General features: G+C 36.2%; 1 protein-coding gene across 1 annotated transcript in view; it reads left to right on the top strand.

Moving 5' to 3' along the window:
• LOC106870776 (tyrosine-protein kinase BAZ1B) overlaps nucleotides 1-16,825 on the top strand; it is a 66,172-nt gene that overhangs the window by 31,507 nt on the left and 17,840 nt on the right. The window contains exons 16-32 of the mRNA XM_052973421.1: nucleotides 975-1,132; nucleotides 1,843-2,006; nucleotides 4,173-4,329; nucleotides 4,501-4,567; nucleotides 5,201-5,315; nucleotides 5,912-6,038; nucleotides 7,002-7,166; nucleotides 8,126-8,210; nucleotides 9,477-9,584; nucleotides 10,548-10,668; nucleotides 11,625-11,773; nucleotides 12,263-12,403; nucleotides 13,442-13,510; nucleotides 13,931-14,103; nucleotides 14,971-15,065; nucleotides 15,585-15,743; nucleotides 16,757-16,824. Of these exons, the coding sequence (XP_052829381.1) occupies nucleotides 975-1,132; nucleotides 1,843-2,006; nucleotides 4,173-4,329; nucleotides 4,501-4,567; nucleotides 5,201-5,315; nucleotides 5,912-6,038; nucleotides 7,002-7,166; nucleotides 8,126-8,210; nucleotides 9,477-9,584; nucleotides 10,548-10,668; nucleotides 11,625-11,773; nucleotides 12,263-12,403; nucleotides 13,442-13,510; nucleotides 13,931-14,103; nucleotides 14,971-15,065; nucleotides 15,585-15,743; nucleotides 16,757-16,824 (2,121 nt within the window). The remainder of the gene's footprint in view (nucleotides 1-974; nucleotides 1,133-1,842; nucleotides 2,007-4,172; nucleotides 4,330-4,500; nucleotides 4,568-5,200; nucleotides 5,316-5,911; nucleotides 6,039-7,001; nucleotides 7,167-8,125; nucleotides 8,211-9,476; nucleotides 9,585-10,547; nucleotides 10,669-11,624; nucleotides 11,774-12,262; nucleotides 12,404-13,441; nucleotides 13,511-13,930; nucleotides 14,104-14,970; nucleotides 15,066-15,584; nucleotides 15,744-16,756; nucleotide 16,825) is intronic.

Genomic DNA, 16,825 nt, shown 5'->3' with positions numbered 1-16,825 from the left:
AAATTACAATGAAGTAAGAATATAAAATATATTTTTTAAAACAATTTTATGCTATAAACCAGACGTGTGACATAAATATAGCTTGCAGGCCAATATTTATTATTATTATATTTTGATTTTAAAATATTCACTAGTATTTGTGATCACGCATATGGAAACCCCATGCTTTTCCATCGAGGGTTTATATGCCCCAATATTAGACCATTTCCTTTGGTCAATGCATGGTGATCACTTATAAGCTTTAAGCTAACAAAATTACAAAATGTTATTATTTTCACAGAATTGTCACCCATCACCACTTCTTAAATCATTGCAGAAAACGTACATACTTGTCAGTTTAAAAAACAACACTCTGGAATTATAGTTCTTAAAATAGATGGGAAGAAGTGAGTAGATACATTGGTGTAAATGGTAACATACTTATCACAAATATATAGAGATGTGGATTTGTGTCCCGTGCATATGGAAAATTCACTAGTCTGTTCAGAATTGGAGTCTAACTAGCATCTTGTTTAATTCTAGTTCTGATTAGTCAAGTCAGTACATCTTTAGTACATCTCTGTGTGTGTGTATGTGTGTATTTATCATGTGTATATTTGTATCATGTAATTGAGTTTTTGCTATGTCTATGCACATTCTTTGCTAATACTTCATCTTCATTCTTTTATTGTGAATAATAATAATAATAATAGTATTTACTGTTGTCATGTATATTAATTCCCTTTATCCATTTACTTTGGTTTATATTATGGAAAGAGCTTTTAAGAATAGTAATAGTCCCTGTCCAGCCTTGTGGTCTTTCTTTCAATCTGGTCTACAAAACCAAATGAGTTTGCGACCCCTACTCTAAGCTATTAGTTAACATGTCAGAGTTTTTTTTATCTATCGCTGTAGAATTAATTAAAAAAATTAATGATTATTTCAAATGTATTTTACCTTTCTCTTTTCTTTTTTTCTTTTTTGTCCTTCTCTAGAATGAAGAATTGATAGATATGTTGGAAAATCATGAATTAAATGATCTAGAACCTGCTCAAAAACTTCAGATTTTGAAAGGATTGTGTCTTCGTATTATGGGCACTTACTCTGTGCAAGATTTCATGGAACAGAAACAGGCCGAAGCTTCAGATCTTTGGTGAGTATTCTGTTGGAATTTTCTTCAGGTCGAGTAGCCCATCCCGCTCAAAAGGTCCCTAAATAAGGTTCATTTAAGGATGTTGAGCAAAACACCCATGTTTCCAAAGGTGAATTATTCAAACCCCAAAGAATTCCTCTCAACACATGGCTATGATGCTCCCCCCACTACTTCTGCTCATAATCAGAGATGCACATATCGTCAGCCACCAAGGGACATGCTCAACTGGTTACGGTCAAACAACTGACAAGCAAATCTGTGGTATTAAGCAGAATATTTGCTGTAGCCCATCTTTTTATACCAAGACAAAACAATGTACATGGTGGTGGTGGTGGTGGTGCTGCTGCTGCTGCTGTTGTGGTTGTTTGATAGGCAGGGGAAATATTGCCTTGTTTGGAAACGGGTAAGGGTTGGTAACAAGAAGAACATTGAACCGTAGAAAATTCTGCTTTAATGAAGTCTCATCTTATCCATGCAAACTTTGGTAGACGTTAAAATGGCAGCAGCTGTTGTTATTGTGAACATAGAAATGTTTTTGTAGTTTCTCCTTTTTCATTTAATACTATAATACACTTGAGATACAAAGGACACAGCTATGATATCACATTGAAAAAATTTTGCCATTTTAAACATTAAATAATTCTGTTTGATCTACCCCAATCCTATAGCTTTCTCTGAATAATCAGTTATTTTTTTTCTTTTTTATTCAGGCGTAGAAGACTGTTTTCTCTGAAAGAAAAGAAGCAACAAAGATTTCTTGCAAATGCAAACAAAATAACATTGAAAGAGGACCAGTCAGATTCTAAGGAAAACGATCCGAAAAATGGGAATGTAAAGACAGAACCCAGAAATATAAAGGCTAGTGGTGAGTCTGGTCTGTTGTCGAGTTTCTATTTATTTATTTATTTTCTTATTTTTTGTTCTTTTACTTGTTTCACTCCTTTTTGACTGTGGCCATGCTGGAGCACTGCCATAAAGGCATCACTTTTGGGTCTGCTGTAGGCTTTATGTATTTTTTGTAGGGGCCCAGGGGTGGTAAACTGGAGGGCATCCCTGGGCAGCATATACTAGCTCTGTTAGTGTGCAGACCTGTGAATCTTCAGACAATTTGTCGGTTATGGTCTCTTGCTGAGCCTAACCTGCCTTGCAGTTTGTATTGCAGTTAAGCTGCAGCCAGCTCTACTTGGTAATCTTGGTCTGTCGTGAGCCCTAGGATTCAAAAGCCAGGGCCTAACCTGATTTCTATAACATATAAGTGAAGGCACATGACTTAGTGGTTAGGGGTGCTTGGCTTGTGATTGTAAGGTCATGAGTTTTGTACCTGGTGGCACGCTGTGTCCTTGAGCAAGACTCTTTATTTCATGTCGTTTCTAGTCCACTCAGCTTGCAAAAATGTGTTGTAACTGTATTTCAAAGGGCCAACCTTGTTGTCATTCTGTGTGCCTGTGGAGTGCTCAGTTACTTGCATGTTAATTTCATGAGCAGGCTGTTCTGTTGATCAGATCAACTGGAACCCCTGCCGTTGTAACTGACTAATGTCAGAAGAAGATAAATGACGGAGATACAAAAGACTTTACTGAAAGGGGTGTTTGTCTGTAGACAGGAGCAAGATGACATGCAATGTTTTGCTTGAAAACACAATGCACCACCTGGTGCAGGAATTGAAACCATGATCTTACAATCATGTGTGCAACACCCTAACCACTGGGCCATGTGCCTTCACTATATTTGATAATATTTGCTTTTAAATGAAATAGTCTTTGATGGCGATGTCACACACATCACATGTAGTGATATCATCATTATCACAACAAACATTGTTCTAAGTGATGCCACTTTATTTTTAACCGCCAGCCAGTCATAGCTTGGCATCACTCACTGATGGCATGCTGTAATCCTGAATCCCCTCCTACTCAACCTGCCCCACTGCCCTTATTACTCTCTAACTCTCTCTCACCCCCGACACTAATTATATTTATGTAAAAGTATTTTTTATTAAAATGTCTGCACACAGTATTGACACCAACCTGCCTGAAACTGCCTCAGGCGCTGTATTACAAATGTCTTTGTTTTCAAAAGTTCTGAATAAACATCTTCCACCAAACTTTGGTCACATTTTATGTTCCTAACACTAGCTTAATGATAACTAAGTTATTTTACTAAATTCTTTGTTATATTTAAAATTGCTTCATAGAAACACAGAGTATCTCAACAGAAATATGGTAACAACTAGGTCTACAATTTCAAACCAATTTTGTTGAAAAATAAAACTATTTTGCACCAGGTTATTTCGTGGCGATGTCAGTTTTTTTTTTTTAGGCTATACATATCCAGGATCCTTCATTTGAGGGAGATTAGGCTGCTGTTTTCTAGCAGGCTAAAATACCATATAGAAGCTCCATTCTTGGCTAGTTGTTTATATTGAAGACAGTTTGTTTTCAATGGTGCCAACATCATAGGGAGCATAATACTAAATGTATATCTTTAAAAACATTATTTTAATAATGTTGAAATAGGTTTAACAACTTTAGTTCAGGTCCCTCCCTCCAAACACAAACTTTATAAGCAGTGTATTGTTACCTTTAAGACAGCCATGTTGTTTATATTTATATGTCTAGAGCTTAAATACCACTTGTTACCATTTGTTGTGGAACTATCACTGCCAACTGGCTACTTCTGATGCCATGTGAAAAGCACCTATACTGGTGCCACATAAACAACACCTATACTGGTGCCGTGTAAAAAGCACCTAGTACGCTGCAAACTGGTTGTCATTAGGAAGGGCATCTAGCCATCGAAACCCTGCCAAAACAGACAACTGGAGCCTGGTGCGGCTCTGGCTTGCCAGCTCCGGTCAGACTGTCCAGCCCATGTCAGCATGGAAATGATGATGATGATGATAGATAATAAGAACAATAATCTTCTTTGATTTTTGTTTTTAAATCACAATGGAAAAATGAATTTTTCTTTATCACTTGAATTTTTCTTTGTTTTGCTTTCTAAGACTTAATGGACTAAATTTCTTGTTCATATTTTGAAGGTTTAACCATCAGAGATTTTTATGGCAATAAAGTTGCTGAAGAAGAGGAGGCTAACTTTTCAGATGATGGCTTAGCATCGGTTGTTAAACGACGGCAACGGAGAGCTGCTGTTGTTGCAAAAGAGAAAGAAAAACGAGATAAGGAGGAACGCGAAAGGTACATAATTAAACAATTCATTGATAACATAATATTATACATCTATTGGGAGTGTGCATGGCAAAATAGAAAGAATAGAGTAGAAGACATTTTGGTAGGCCTAGACATTAAGTTCTCAAATACGTTATGGCAGAGCTATGTTAAATTGGTATATTTTTTTTACTGTTTTAGACGAGAGAAAGAATATGCTGTACTTCGCAAGATAAAGGAGGAAGAAGCATTTGAGAAGGAATTTAACGTAAGCCATCTTTAAGATTTGTTAAATCCAAACTATTTATTTCTGTTGCTTGTTTTTTTTTTATGTGCATTTCTCCATATTTCTTTAGTATTTTCATTGATAATCCTTTATCTTTTTCATCTTTTTTTGGTTTGTTTTCAAATAAAGATGTACAATACATTCTCTAGATTGAACACATTCCCAAACACAGTTGAATTTTTTTCTTGCCTTTTTTTTTAAACTTTTTTTTTTGACATTTTTTATGAGGATCTCCTAAATGAATCTTAACTTTTTCTGGATCTTTCTAACACAGTTTTTCAAATAGCTACATGAATATTTTTCAAAAGCAGCCGAGAATATATTAACCCTTTAGCATTTATGTTTCTTTGTCAAATGTCATGCTTATTCATTCATATTGATTTCAATTAATCATGCATTATTTCATAGCTTCAAGATTTTGAAGGCATGATTGCTTATTTTTAGAATGACATTGTAGGGTAGGTGTATGAGACTGGATCTGGTCAGTTTTGTCATAAAGCAAGATAGAATATTTGGGCCAGATATGGCCGGTTCAAATGCTAAAGGGTTAAAGCAATCTTTTTTTTTTATTATTATAAAATCTTAGAATAATAATTTTTTTTTTTACTTTTGTAGGATGGAATATCTTTTGCTAAGCTTGTTCTACGCCTATCTCCAATTGGAACGGACCGAAATCATAGCCGATATTGGGTATTTTCTCGATGCACCCCAGGTCTTTATGTTGAAAAAGGTATCTAGCCACATTTTTATTTAGACTGAGATATATCAATCTCAATTTTCACTAAAGAACATTAAAGGTGGTGCTCCAGCATGGCCACAGCTAAGAGGCTGAAACAATAGCTGGTTATTTTAATTCTTTCATTATCATATTTCTAGTGAAATACACTCTTTCATCTGTATTAGTGTTAAAAATGATAAAAAAATTTAAAGTAACTTTGTCAGCATTGTGATGTTTGGAGTATAAATTGACATGAAATTTTGATGAGGGTTTTTAACTTGGATCACAGTCAATATCTTTAAACAACCCTTATTCAGGGACATTTTGAGTGGAATGAGCTACTCGAACTGAAGAAAATTCTAACTGGGCTTCACCTGCAAGGTCATGCACTTTTTATCTTGATATGAGATCACAATGTTGTGTACATGTGGTTGTGATGCATGTGTCAGGCGTTCCCTTACCAGACGGGTAATCATGATGGGTATATTGGGCTTCGTATATTTTACCCCAGTGTCACTTTGATGGCATGCACTGCTCTCTCACTCAATAATAATAATAAACATGTTTATTGAAATGTATTGATCACTGTTTCGTTTTGTTTTTCCTAGGCTGGATTCCTGATGAAATTGCATTCAGTTTCAAAAATGAGTCTGATGACAGTTCTTGTAGCTCCGATGATGAAGTCCTTTCAAATTCACAAAACTCACATTATAACAACAAACCGGTTGAAACGAGGTATGTGAAGTTTAGTTTACATTTTAAATGGCCATGTGGCTAAGAGGTTCACTTCCCGGCCATGTGATTTCAGGTTTGGTCCCACTATGTAGCACCTTGCTCTACTATAGCCCTGCATTGACTAAACCCTTGTGAATGAGTTTTGTATATAGAAACTGAAAACATCCCTGTGTATACATGCATGTCTCTTTGTTTTGATATTCTGTGATAGTTGTAATCAAGTGTCACCATCATACAAGTGACATTGTTTGTTTCCAGTCTTCGGTGAAAAACTTGTGTGGCCACAGGGAAAATGGTTCAGAAATGGGTGAGGTTTGGCAACAGGAAGAGCTTTTAGCCATAGAAAATCTGCTTCAAAGAATTCTGTCTGATCCATGCAGGCTTGAAAAAAAATGGACATTAAAAGGATGATGAGAAAGTGATTCGGCACATCACCTGCTTTACAGGTGGAATATAGTTAATTCATAGCAGCAGCAGGGGAAGAAAAGTAAGTCTTGGTGAGATTTGAACTCAGAGTGTAAAGAAGCAGACCTAAAATATGAGTAAAATTCTCTCCCTCTCAACTATTTCTACTGTTGGTTGCCCTTCTTACTAATAATGCTTTATTTTACACACACAACCAGAAATTGGTGAAGAAGATTATATAAATGCAGTAGTTGATTGATACGTATTTTATTGAAGGATTGCCATTTGCAATACTCGTTAATTAACAGTATGAAAGAATAAACTAAGATATATGGCGTAGACCTGGAGATGGGTTATGAATGTTTGACACTTTGGCTAGGTCATCTCTGCAATTAGACATCTCTTAATTCTTTGATGCTGTCTGGGTTCAGCTGAAGTTAAAAAGAAAGAGTAAAGACTATTTACCATCATCACCATTTAGTGTTCATTTTTGATGCTGGCTAATCTCAATAACATTTATTTTATTTATTTATTTTTTTTTTTACTTCTGCCAAACAGCGTTCCTGAACCTGGCCAAAACACCTGGTCTGTTTATGAAACAGAAGAAGAATTTGATAATTTTATAGCCAGCCTTCACCCACAAGGAATCAGGGAAAGTGCTCTCAAATCAGAACTTTTAAAACGCCGTGATGACATTGTAAAAAATATGAATGCAACAAAGAAGTAAGATTTTTTTCTTTTTTTGTCAGTGTTTAATCCTTTAACATTTAAACTGGCCCTATCAGTTTTTCATATTCTACTTGTTTTATATTCAAACTGGCCATATCCAGCCTCTCACACCTACCCTACAACATCATTCTAAACATAAACAGTCATACCATTGAAATTTCAAGGTTACACGATAATGCATGATTAATTCAAAATGATGTGAATAAATAAGCATTAGATTTAACAGTCATCTGGATACTAAAGGCTTAATATTTTTTTAATTGATATCAATATATATTTTACATATGATCAAACAGACTTTGAAGAGGTTGATGTAGGTCAGTGTCAGCAAAGCTTGTGTAGTAAAATTGATAAAATGAATACAACAAACATGCTGTGAAGAGTGGAAAATCCATCATTTTGGAGAAGTCTGTCCCTTCTTCAGTGAAAAGTTGAGAGGCGAGAGATTAATGAGACAGTTTTTTTTAAAAACTTTGAGGATGTAAAATTTTGCTGTTTCTCATCAATTTTTCCTTGAAGATGGACTCTATCTGAATGTCGGATTTTTCCACTCCCTACAACAAGTGCACTGACCATATTTTATATATGTCGATATTACTCTACATTGAATTTTGATTTATATTCTTTGTTTTTCTTTTTATTTATCAATTATGTGTTTTCACATTATGTTAATGTTTCACAACATTCTTGTGTACTAATCAATAAGCTACAGTTACTAATTTCTACTAATAGGTTAGTTAAATTATAGTAATGTTATGAGGGAAAAGTTATGTTTATCAATAACTACTTATATTTAGCATATAATAAGACATACTCCTATATCTTGCAGACAAAAAAATGTCTTCCTAGTAATGTACTTGGGAGGGAAGAGTTTGTTCAGTTGCCTACAAGATTTCCTGTACAACTTTATTGCTTTGTACTAATGTCAGAAATGATCATTTCTATTTTTACAGAAGTTCGTCCAAAGATGTCACTGTTAAAAAGACTGAAGAAGAGGAGAGTGACAACCCTCTCGATATGAAAGAGGCTTTCAAAAGGGTAACGTATTGATTTTTATCAATTTGTGAACGAAAAGTCATTTTTAAAAACAAAATGATTTAAGGCTACATCTCTCCATCTCTCTCTCTGTATGTATGTGTGTGTGTGTGTGTGTGTGTGTGTGTATATATATATATATATAAAAATCTGCTGAATGGGAGAAGAGCCTGCCAAATGTTGACCCAATAGAGGGACCAGCTATCCGAATAGACAGCACCTTGGTAGATAAAGCAATTAAAGCTTTGAAGTCAGGAAAAGCCCCCGGCCCATCAGAAATCACTGCTGAGATGCTTAAAATATCTGGTGGTGTGGGTTATGTCCTAGTCACCCATATTGTAAACCAGGTAGTTCATGAAGGAGTGATACCCAACATCTGGCGTAGCAGCACCATAGTCAACTGCTACAAGGGTAAAGGTGATGCTTTAGATAGAAATAACTACAGGGGTATCAAACTGCTGGATCGGGTGATGAAGGTCACGGAGAGGGTCATATCCCAACTAATTAGGGAGAGAGTCCGCTTAGTAAATGGTAAAGATCCCTAATCAATAGAGCATTTACTTTCTCTTCCACTAATGAAGTGGTAGACAAAGAAATCAAACATATTAATTAACAATAGATTTTCTAAGAGAATTTTAGACTAAACCATAAAAGACTATAGGCTCAAATACTTTGCAACAGATCTTCCACTCAGTCGAAGGGGCTCTCTGTCTTGCAATCTGTTTGGTAACCTCACTAGTGCTGGTGCCATAAAAAATGCAACCAGTACCGTTTGTCATGTGGTTGGCATTAGGAGGGACATTCAGCTGTAGAAACCATACTAAAACAGACTTTGGGATATGATGCAGTGCTTGGACCCTGTCAGATTCTGTCGAACCCTCCGTTTTGTGCCAGCATAGAACCTGGACATTAAGTGATGGTGATGATATCTATTAAAAGTGCAGAAATCATACATAAAATATACTCTATGAAGTCTACTAGACATAAAGAGTATTGTAGAAAGTGTGCTATTTGAATCAAATGCATGCTAGCTATTGAACAGCTAAGTGAAAAGAGAGAGGAGTATTGACTCCAGCATGTGACTGGTACTTTATTTATTGACACTAGAAGGATGAAAGGTGAAGTTTATCACATTGGGGTTTGAACTCAAAAAGCAGAGCCAGAACAGTTTTACCGTAAGGAAAATAGCTCTAACATTTCTATCAAATGAAAACTGCTATGTACATGATAAATATTTTCTCACTTTTTTTTTTTTTTTTTTAATACCAGGAGCTTCGAGAAACTGAAACCCGTCTACGTAATGGAGGACTTGGTGGTGTGTTTGATCAGGAAGAATGGGAAAAGAAAATTGAAACGTCTGTAGCTATATCGGACATGGTAATGCAGTTTATATCTTTGTTGTTACCCCCCTCTCCTTTCCTCTGGTCAGTCCTGATTTACCGTATATCTGACCAAAGGTGCTTCAACTATGACTTTTGTCATTTTTTTTTGTTTTTTTTTTCTTTTCTCATATGGAGTGAATCTTGAATTACATTCTCCAATGTATCCTTCCTTTTGAAATGGTAATGGGGGAATTACCTCTTTCTTTCATGTTCAAGACTACCGAGAGCATGTTTATGGAGAAATTAACTCATGTCTCGCTATAAACTTGTCCCAGCAAGAAACAGGCTGTATGGATATCTCCTGCTTGTTTCTCCCATCAGAAGGGAAAGGTGATTGTGTTTTGCAGACCAGTCCTCAGTCAAATCGTCCAACCCATGCTAGCATGGAAAGCGGACGTTAAACGACGACGATGATGATGATGATTGCTGGCAAATGACCTACTACTTAAGGATGCCAAAGCATCTGGAACAGGTTATCCGAACACAACATATATAGAGACACTGGATGCCTTCCTGAAGACCTTGGTCCCTCAACTAGTGGAGGACCGAGATGGATGGCGTGTGTGGATTAAAAATGTCTGAGCAAGCTCAACCAGATGATGGTGATTATGTTCAATGACCCCCATACAGACTCTCTTCATTGATTTGGCTTGTATGTCTGTAAGCCCTGTTGTTGGCCATAGAACTGCAGTTGTTTCTTTTCTATGCTTGAAACAGGCACTAAAAAGAACTATTTTTAGTGTATTTACTTATTAAATTTTTCTATATGTGACTGGATTTTCATGGCATGAACTTTGGTTCTTTTCTCTAAATTATATATTTATATATATATCCACGCATATAGAGAAACAGATATTAAATGATGATGAGGATATATGTGTGTCAGGGTGTGGATTTTGTTTGACCAACTTTATATGTAGTTCTCCTCTTATGTCTTTTTTAATTGTTTTTTGTTTAGGCTAACTGTATGTTAGACACCCAGAGTTATGTTTTAGAACGGTTCTTGCAAGGAATTATGGGAAAATCTAAATCAAAAAGTTCTGATTCTGAAAAGAAAGAAGAAAATACTGATTCTTCTGGTAAGTTTTGATAGAAATCTTGTCTTTTCTTCTCCTTGCAGTAATTTTTTAAACTTTTTTTTTATTTTTACACAGAAATTTCTAGCATGTGACAGGATACTTTTTAGCAACTAAAATTCAGGGCTTCTACTTGGATTTAGGATTATTTAGAACTATTTTAGGTACAGACGTAGATCTGTGTTAAGAAGTTTGCTTCCCAACCTCATGGTTCTGGGTTCAGTCCCACTGCGTGACTCTTGGGTATATCTTTTCTGCTGTAGTCTTAGACTAACCAAAGCCTCGTGTATGGATTTGGTTGACAGAAACTGAAAGAAGCCCTTTGTGTGTGTGTATGTCTTTGTATCTGTTTGTTCCTCACCACCACTTGACAACTGGTGTTGGTGTGTTTGCATCCCCATAACCTAGTGATCTGACAAAAGAGACCAATAGAATAAGTACTAGGCTTACAAAGAATAAGTCCTGGGGTCGATTTGCTCGACTAAAGGCGGTGCTCCAGCATGGCTGCAGTCAAATGACTAAAACAAGTAAAAGAGTAAAGAGAGAGTATCTGCACCTCTGTCACCGTCACCAGTATAAATGATATTAAACATCTCCCTGATGTGAGATGAACTACAACAAAGTCACAAGTGGGACTCGAACCCTGTATCGCACTTTCTACATGACTAATTTACCTATTGCACCACTTTAACTTTGTGTCTTATTCTAAAATTAGGTATATAAATTGGTTTGTAACTGGGGATTTCTATTCACACATTTCCCCTGTTCACATGTAACTAATTCTTCAGCTACTTAACACTAATCTACTACTTCTGTTTCTACTAATGCCTATCATGATGGCTATAATATTGTATATGAATTGATTTGATGTTTTGTTTCAGTTTTTCTCTAAAATTCAATGGTGTTTTCTATGGTCTTAAAAGTTTTTTTTTCTTTCTTTGCAATTCTTCATATATCAGTCAAAGAGGAGGAAGACAAAGAACTGATAAATATGGGTCTCTTAAAATGGAAAGAAGCTGTAGAACACTCTAAAACATATTCACGCTTACATGTTTTACTTGGAATTTTGGATGCCTGCATCAAATGGGAGAAGTCCGCTGAGAATGCTGTAAGTTAGAATTATTTGGATGAATTTATTGAAGAATCTCAGTAAAATGATGTGATTATTTATATAATGCAAAAGTCTTCTGTGTTTTGCTTACCTAGGATAAAGCAAGCAGTATTTTGTTTTAGAGTTCTTTGATAGAGTATGTATTAGGATTAGTGGTACATTTTATGCCAGAGTAATACTGTTTGGTAAATTGTTAAAAGTTATCAAGATCAAAATGTGATTATATGGCACATGTGTGAAGCATCTGGATGTATGATGGTGGTGAGCTGGCAGAATCGTTAACATGCCGGCTGAAATGCTTAGCAGTATTTCGTCTGCCGTTACGGTTTGGGGTCGATTAAATAAGTACCAGTTATGCACTGGGGTCGATGTAATTGACTTCATCCCTTTGCCTGTCCTTGTTTGTCCCCTCTGTGTTTAGCCCCCTGTGGGCAATAAAGAAATATATATGTAAGATGGTTTGTTTGTTTGTGTTTTAATACACAGAAATGTAAAATTTGCCGGAAGAAAGGAATTGGTGAACAGTTGATACTGTGTGATGATTGTAACCAGGCATTTCATTTATACTGCCTTCGTCCTGCTCTTCCCTGGATACCCGAGGGTGACTGGTATTGTCCTGCATGTCTGGTAAGAACACAGATTTTTTTTTTTTAATTATCATTTGAAATATAAATTGAAAAAGGCTTTTTGAAAGGGATTGTACTCTCTCACTTGCTCTCTTAGCTCCCTCTCACTCTCTTGTCTCTCTCTCACTTTCTCTCTTTTTACTTTCATTTGTTCTCACTTTTCTTTTTCTATAAATAACATGTAGATAGGAGGGCTCTGAAAGGGGTCTCGGAGCTATTTTTTCATCACATTTCTTAAAAATCCTGGTAGGGACGGACCTTGATATTGGGATCACTCATGTCTAGAAACTGAGGTTGGGGGTAAGCAAGAGCATGCTCCCTGTAGAAAATCCAGCTCCAAAAAAGCCTCATGATAGCAAGGGGGAATGGGCACCAGCCCAAAGGTTGGGGTGGGCTGCATCTGCCTACCTCGGTTGCTATGGCATTGAGGTAGATCCGGCCATCCCCGTTAATGGGGGCAAAACCCAGATTTAAAACACTAGATGATGATGATGGCATAAGCAATGTGCTGTAGCCTATGTGGTTCTATATTTGATCCCACTACATGCCATCTTTGTCAAGTGTCTTCTATTATAACCTTGGGATGACTCAAACTGTGAGTGAAACTGGCTGTGGAAACTGTGTGGAAGCCTGTCAGATGAACATGGCTGGTAGATTTAACTTGTCAAAGAAAATGGGGAAAAAAAGAACATTTAAAAGTAAATAGACTTGGTCATTAAAAGTTATGCGTGCTTGTTATCAAGAAAATATCAGTAACAAGTTTTGAACCCCCATCATTTCTGGACACAGGTTCGTTACTCTATAAACTTAGCTTGTGTGATGGTGCTCTCTCTCTCTCCCAACCCATGCTAGCATGGAAAGCGGACGTTAAACGATGATGATGATGATGACATATGTATAAATTCATTTCTTAAAAGAATTTCTTTATATTTGTCAAAGAATGACGTTCATTAAGATATTAGACCATTTGAAATGTCAACACCAACAATTACTTTTTACTATTTTATATTTATATTTATATTCATTCTTGCTTGTTTAGCCTCAGTCAGAACGTAGGAGTCGAAGAACTGCTTCCAGGAAGAAATATGGTGAAGATACAGATGATGAGGTAATTCAAAGAATTTACTAAAATACACTTAACTGATATTAACCCTAGGTCGGCCCTGGTCAAGTAAACCTACAATCAAAAACATTCCATCCTTGACCTTCATGTCTTAATTTTTGTTATTCCTGTACAGTGTATCACCACACTGTCTAATATGTGCATATTGTTTTTGTCGTTTCCCAATTAAGACATGATTTGATGTAGATTTACTACAGAGATCATTATTAACTGCATTAAAGTCATATAACTATTGTTGTTTGTTGTTGGCACTCCGTCGCTTACGACGTTGAGGGTTCCAGTTGATCCGATCAACGGAACAGCCTGCTCCAGCATGGCTGTAGTTAATTAACTGAAGTAATTAAATAATGGTCTAACCATTTTGTGTGCCTTTGTTTACCTAACCAGTTTCTGTATCTTTTCTAGAAGGGAGACAGTGATGACGGCGATACTGAGGGAGACGATTTACGTCAATCAGAGAAGGAACATTATGAAAATTGTGTTGTGTGTGATGGCCAAGATGACTTAATTCAGTGTTCACAGTGTCCTGATGTCTACCATATAGAATGCCACGATCCACCTTTAAGACATCCACCCAGGTACATTGCCATTATTAGAAGAAAATTTTACATCTCTTTTATTTTCCCTCTTGCACTGCGGCAGCTTCTATAGGGCAAGTTTATAATGTGTAGAACAGTGGTTTTCAAATGATCCTCTGTAAGTCGTTTCTAGGTGCATGGTGGGTTTGTAGCAACATAGTTTAAGGGTTTTAGAAAATCTATATTAATAATAAAGCATCTTAGGAAATGGAGATACATAATTTTGTCATACTCATGTTTGATGTACCATGGATTTTTAAAATAGTAACATAGCCCTTTTTGCAACCATATTTCTGCAGAAATATATTGCCTTTTGTTAGTTATGAAAAGAACAAAGAATACGAGGAGTGCATTAAAATAACCTTGTCGTTCTTAAGCTAATGGTTGAGACATTAATTAATGTTAAACTTGGATGAGAAATTTTAAGTTCGCTTTCAACCCTGTAGCATTCAGATTATCCTGTTGAATGTAATGCTTATTAATTCACATTGTTTTGTTCTCTGGATAAAATACTACATCTAAATAGATTTAGAGAGGGGAGGGGTGGGCACTACGGATTGCAAGACATTCTGTTTATGTTGATATATCAAACCTTCCTTCAGTTCCGGCTCCTTTAGTCAGTTCTGCAGTTACTGTGTTTGTAAAAGCATGGGTGAAACAGGTTTGTTTGAATATGTAGCGTTTTCATTATTTCATCCAGCCAGAAGTTGTTTACTAATGGGTTACCTTCCATGGTGTCTGTCTATGTGTTTCATTGAATTGTGGCTGTTCCAGACTTAAACTATGGACAGGACCAAATCCATGCTGATTATGTTGAAACTTGTAAAAATCCTTGAGAAAAATTAATATTTAAATTTTTATTCTCAGGGGACAATGGATTTGTACTCAATGTAAAAGTGGTGGCCGAAGATCAAGATCACGACAAGCTGTTGCCAAACAAAGACAAGAGAGGGCTCAACGACGTAAGTATACCAGTTGTCTGAACTGAATTTTGTGGACCTTGGTTTTGTTTTGTGTGTGTGTGTATTTGTGTCTTGTTGCCATGATACAGCTTACTAATTGTAAGCAAACATCACTATCTATTTCTGTCCATGTTTTGTGCTCATGGGTGTAAATGATTAGTAAAGTTACTTATCTTTCCTTCATTTTCCACCCAGAGAAATGTTTTAACTTTAGTTTGCATCTATTTTGTGAAGACTTTGGTTGTTATATTTGTCTAATATATTACAACTGCTTAGTGTTCATGGCTTTTATATAAATTAAGATTTCTCTTGATACACTGTAGAAGGCCACAGTTGATGACTAAAAAGGCCACAAAAAAGCCCTAGGACTACAGTCCCCCATCCAACCCACCCCTAATGTAGACGCTTCCTCGGCTGCTTTTTACAGGGGTTGAAAGTGGAGTGACTTGGTTTTTGTACACGCGTCTTATCCAAAAGCTGTGTCTGGTTCCATGAAACAACTTTGTTTTTCTCTTTTAGGTAAGAAGTATATGAAAGAGTCTGAGGAAGAGGAAGAAGAGGAGGAGGAAGAGGAAGAAGAAGAGGAGGAGGAGGAAGAAGAAGAAGAGGAAGAAGAATCTGAAGAAGACATTCCTAAAAGTTCAAAATCCAAGAAAAAAGTACAGCTCAGAACATATTGTAAGTTTATTTGAAGTGGTACTCTCTCACGCTCTCTCTCTTTCTTGTATACATATTCTTGTGTGTGTGTGTGTGTGCACACTCTCTCTCTCACACACATAGAACTAGGCAGTGTGCTTCACAGCATTTCGTCTGTTTTTGCATTCTGGGTTCAAATTCCACTGAGGTCAACTTTGCCTTTCATCCTTTAAGTACCAACTGAATCCTAGGTCTTGATTACATCAGGACCCCTCCCTGAAAGTTTCAGGCCTTGTGCTTATAGAAGAAGGAATTATATTTTTCGGTTTTAAATTCATCAATTAGTGTTATTTAATCCCATAACATGAATTTTAGCCACTTTGTTTTATGACATGAGATCTTGTTTAGAAATTCTAATTTCAGTTATTAAATCGATCATTCGTTTTGTGTTGACAACAGAATTGTTAGTGGCAGGAAGAAGCCTTGAAATATTTAATTATGAATCTTGGCATTCTGAGTTCAAATTTCATTGATATTGACTTTGCTTTTCATTCTTCTGGAATCAATAAAATAAAATATCAGTCAATTATGCAGAGTCTTCTCTGAAAATCTGTTACTTTACAACAACTGGCATTCCGTTGGTTATGACAAACAAAGGTTCCAGTTGATCTGATCAACAGAACAGCCTGTTCATGAAATTAGCACCAGTCCTCAGTCAAATTGTCCAACCCATGCTAGCATGGAAAGCGGACGTCAAATGATGATGATGATGATGTAGCTGAGCAAGTTTCTTCTTAATTTAGTTATGACTGACTCGAGTTCTTTGATATGTGGATAACCCTTGAAGTGGAGAGGAGTTTGTCCCCTTCCTCGTGTCAGTCTGTCTTCAAGACCATGTGAATGTCATGGGTACTGTTCTATTCTCTTTTTTTTTTTTTTTTTGACCAAATTAATGCAAAGAAAATAGTTGTACTGTTCTTGCGATCTGTCTGTCTTTCTACCTTTAACTTAGAAAGCGGCATTTTTTTCTTTTTTCTTTTTTTCTCATTTTTTAGCTAAAAGAAAACCGAGAGTGAAGAAAAACTGTAAGGAAGAGTCTGAAGAGGAGGAGGAGGAGGAAGAAG

Source organism: Octopus bimaculoides, chromosome 15 (genome assembly GCF_001194135.2).
Source record: "Octopus bimaculoides isolate UCB-OBI-ISO-001 chromosome 15, ASM119413v2, whole genome shotgun sequence".
Lineage (NCBI taxonomy): Eukaryota > Metazoa > Mollusca > Cephalopoda > Octopoda > Octopodidae > Octopus > Octopus bimaculoides.
This window is presented reverse-complemented; position numbering and strand designations above follow the sequence as displayed.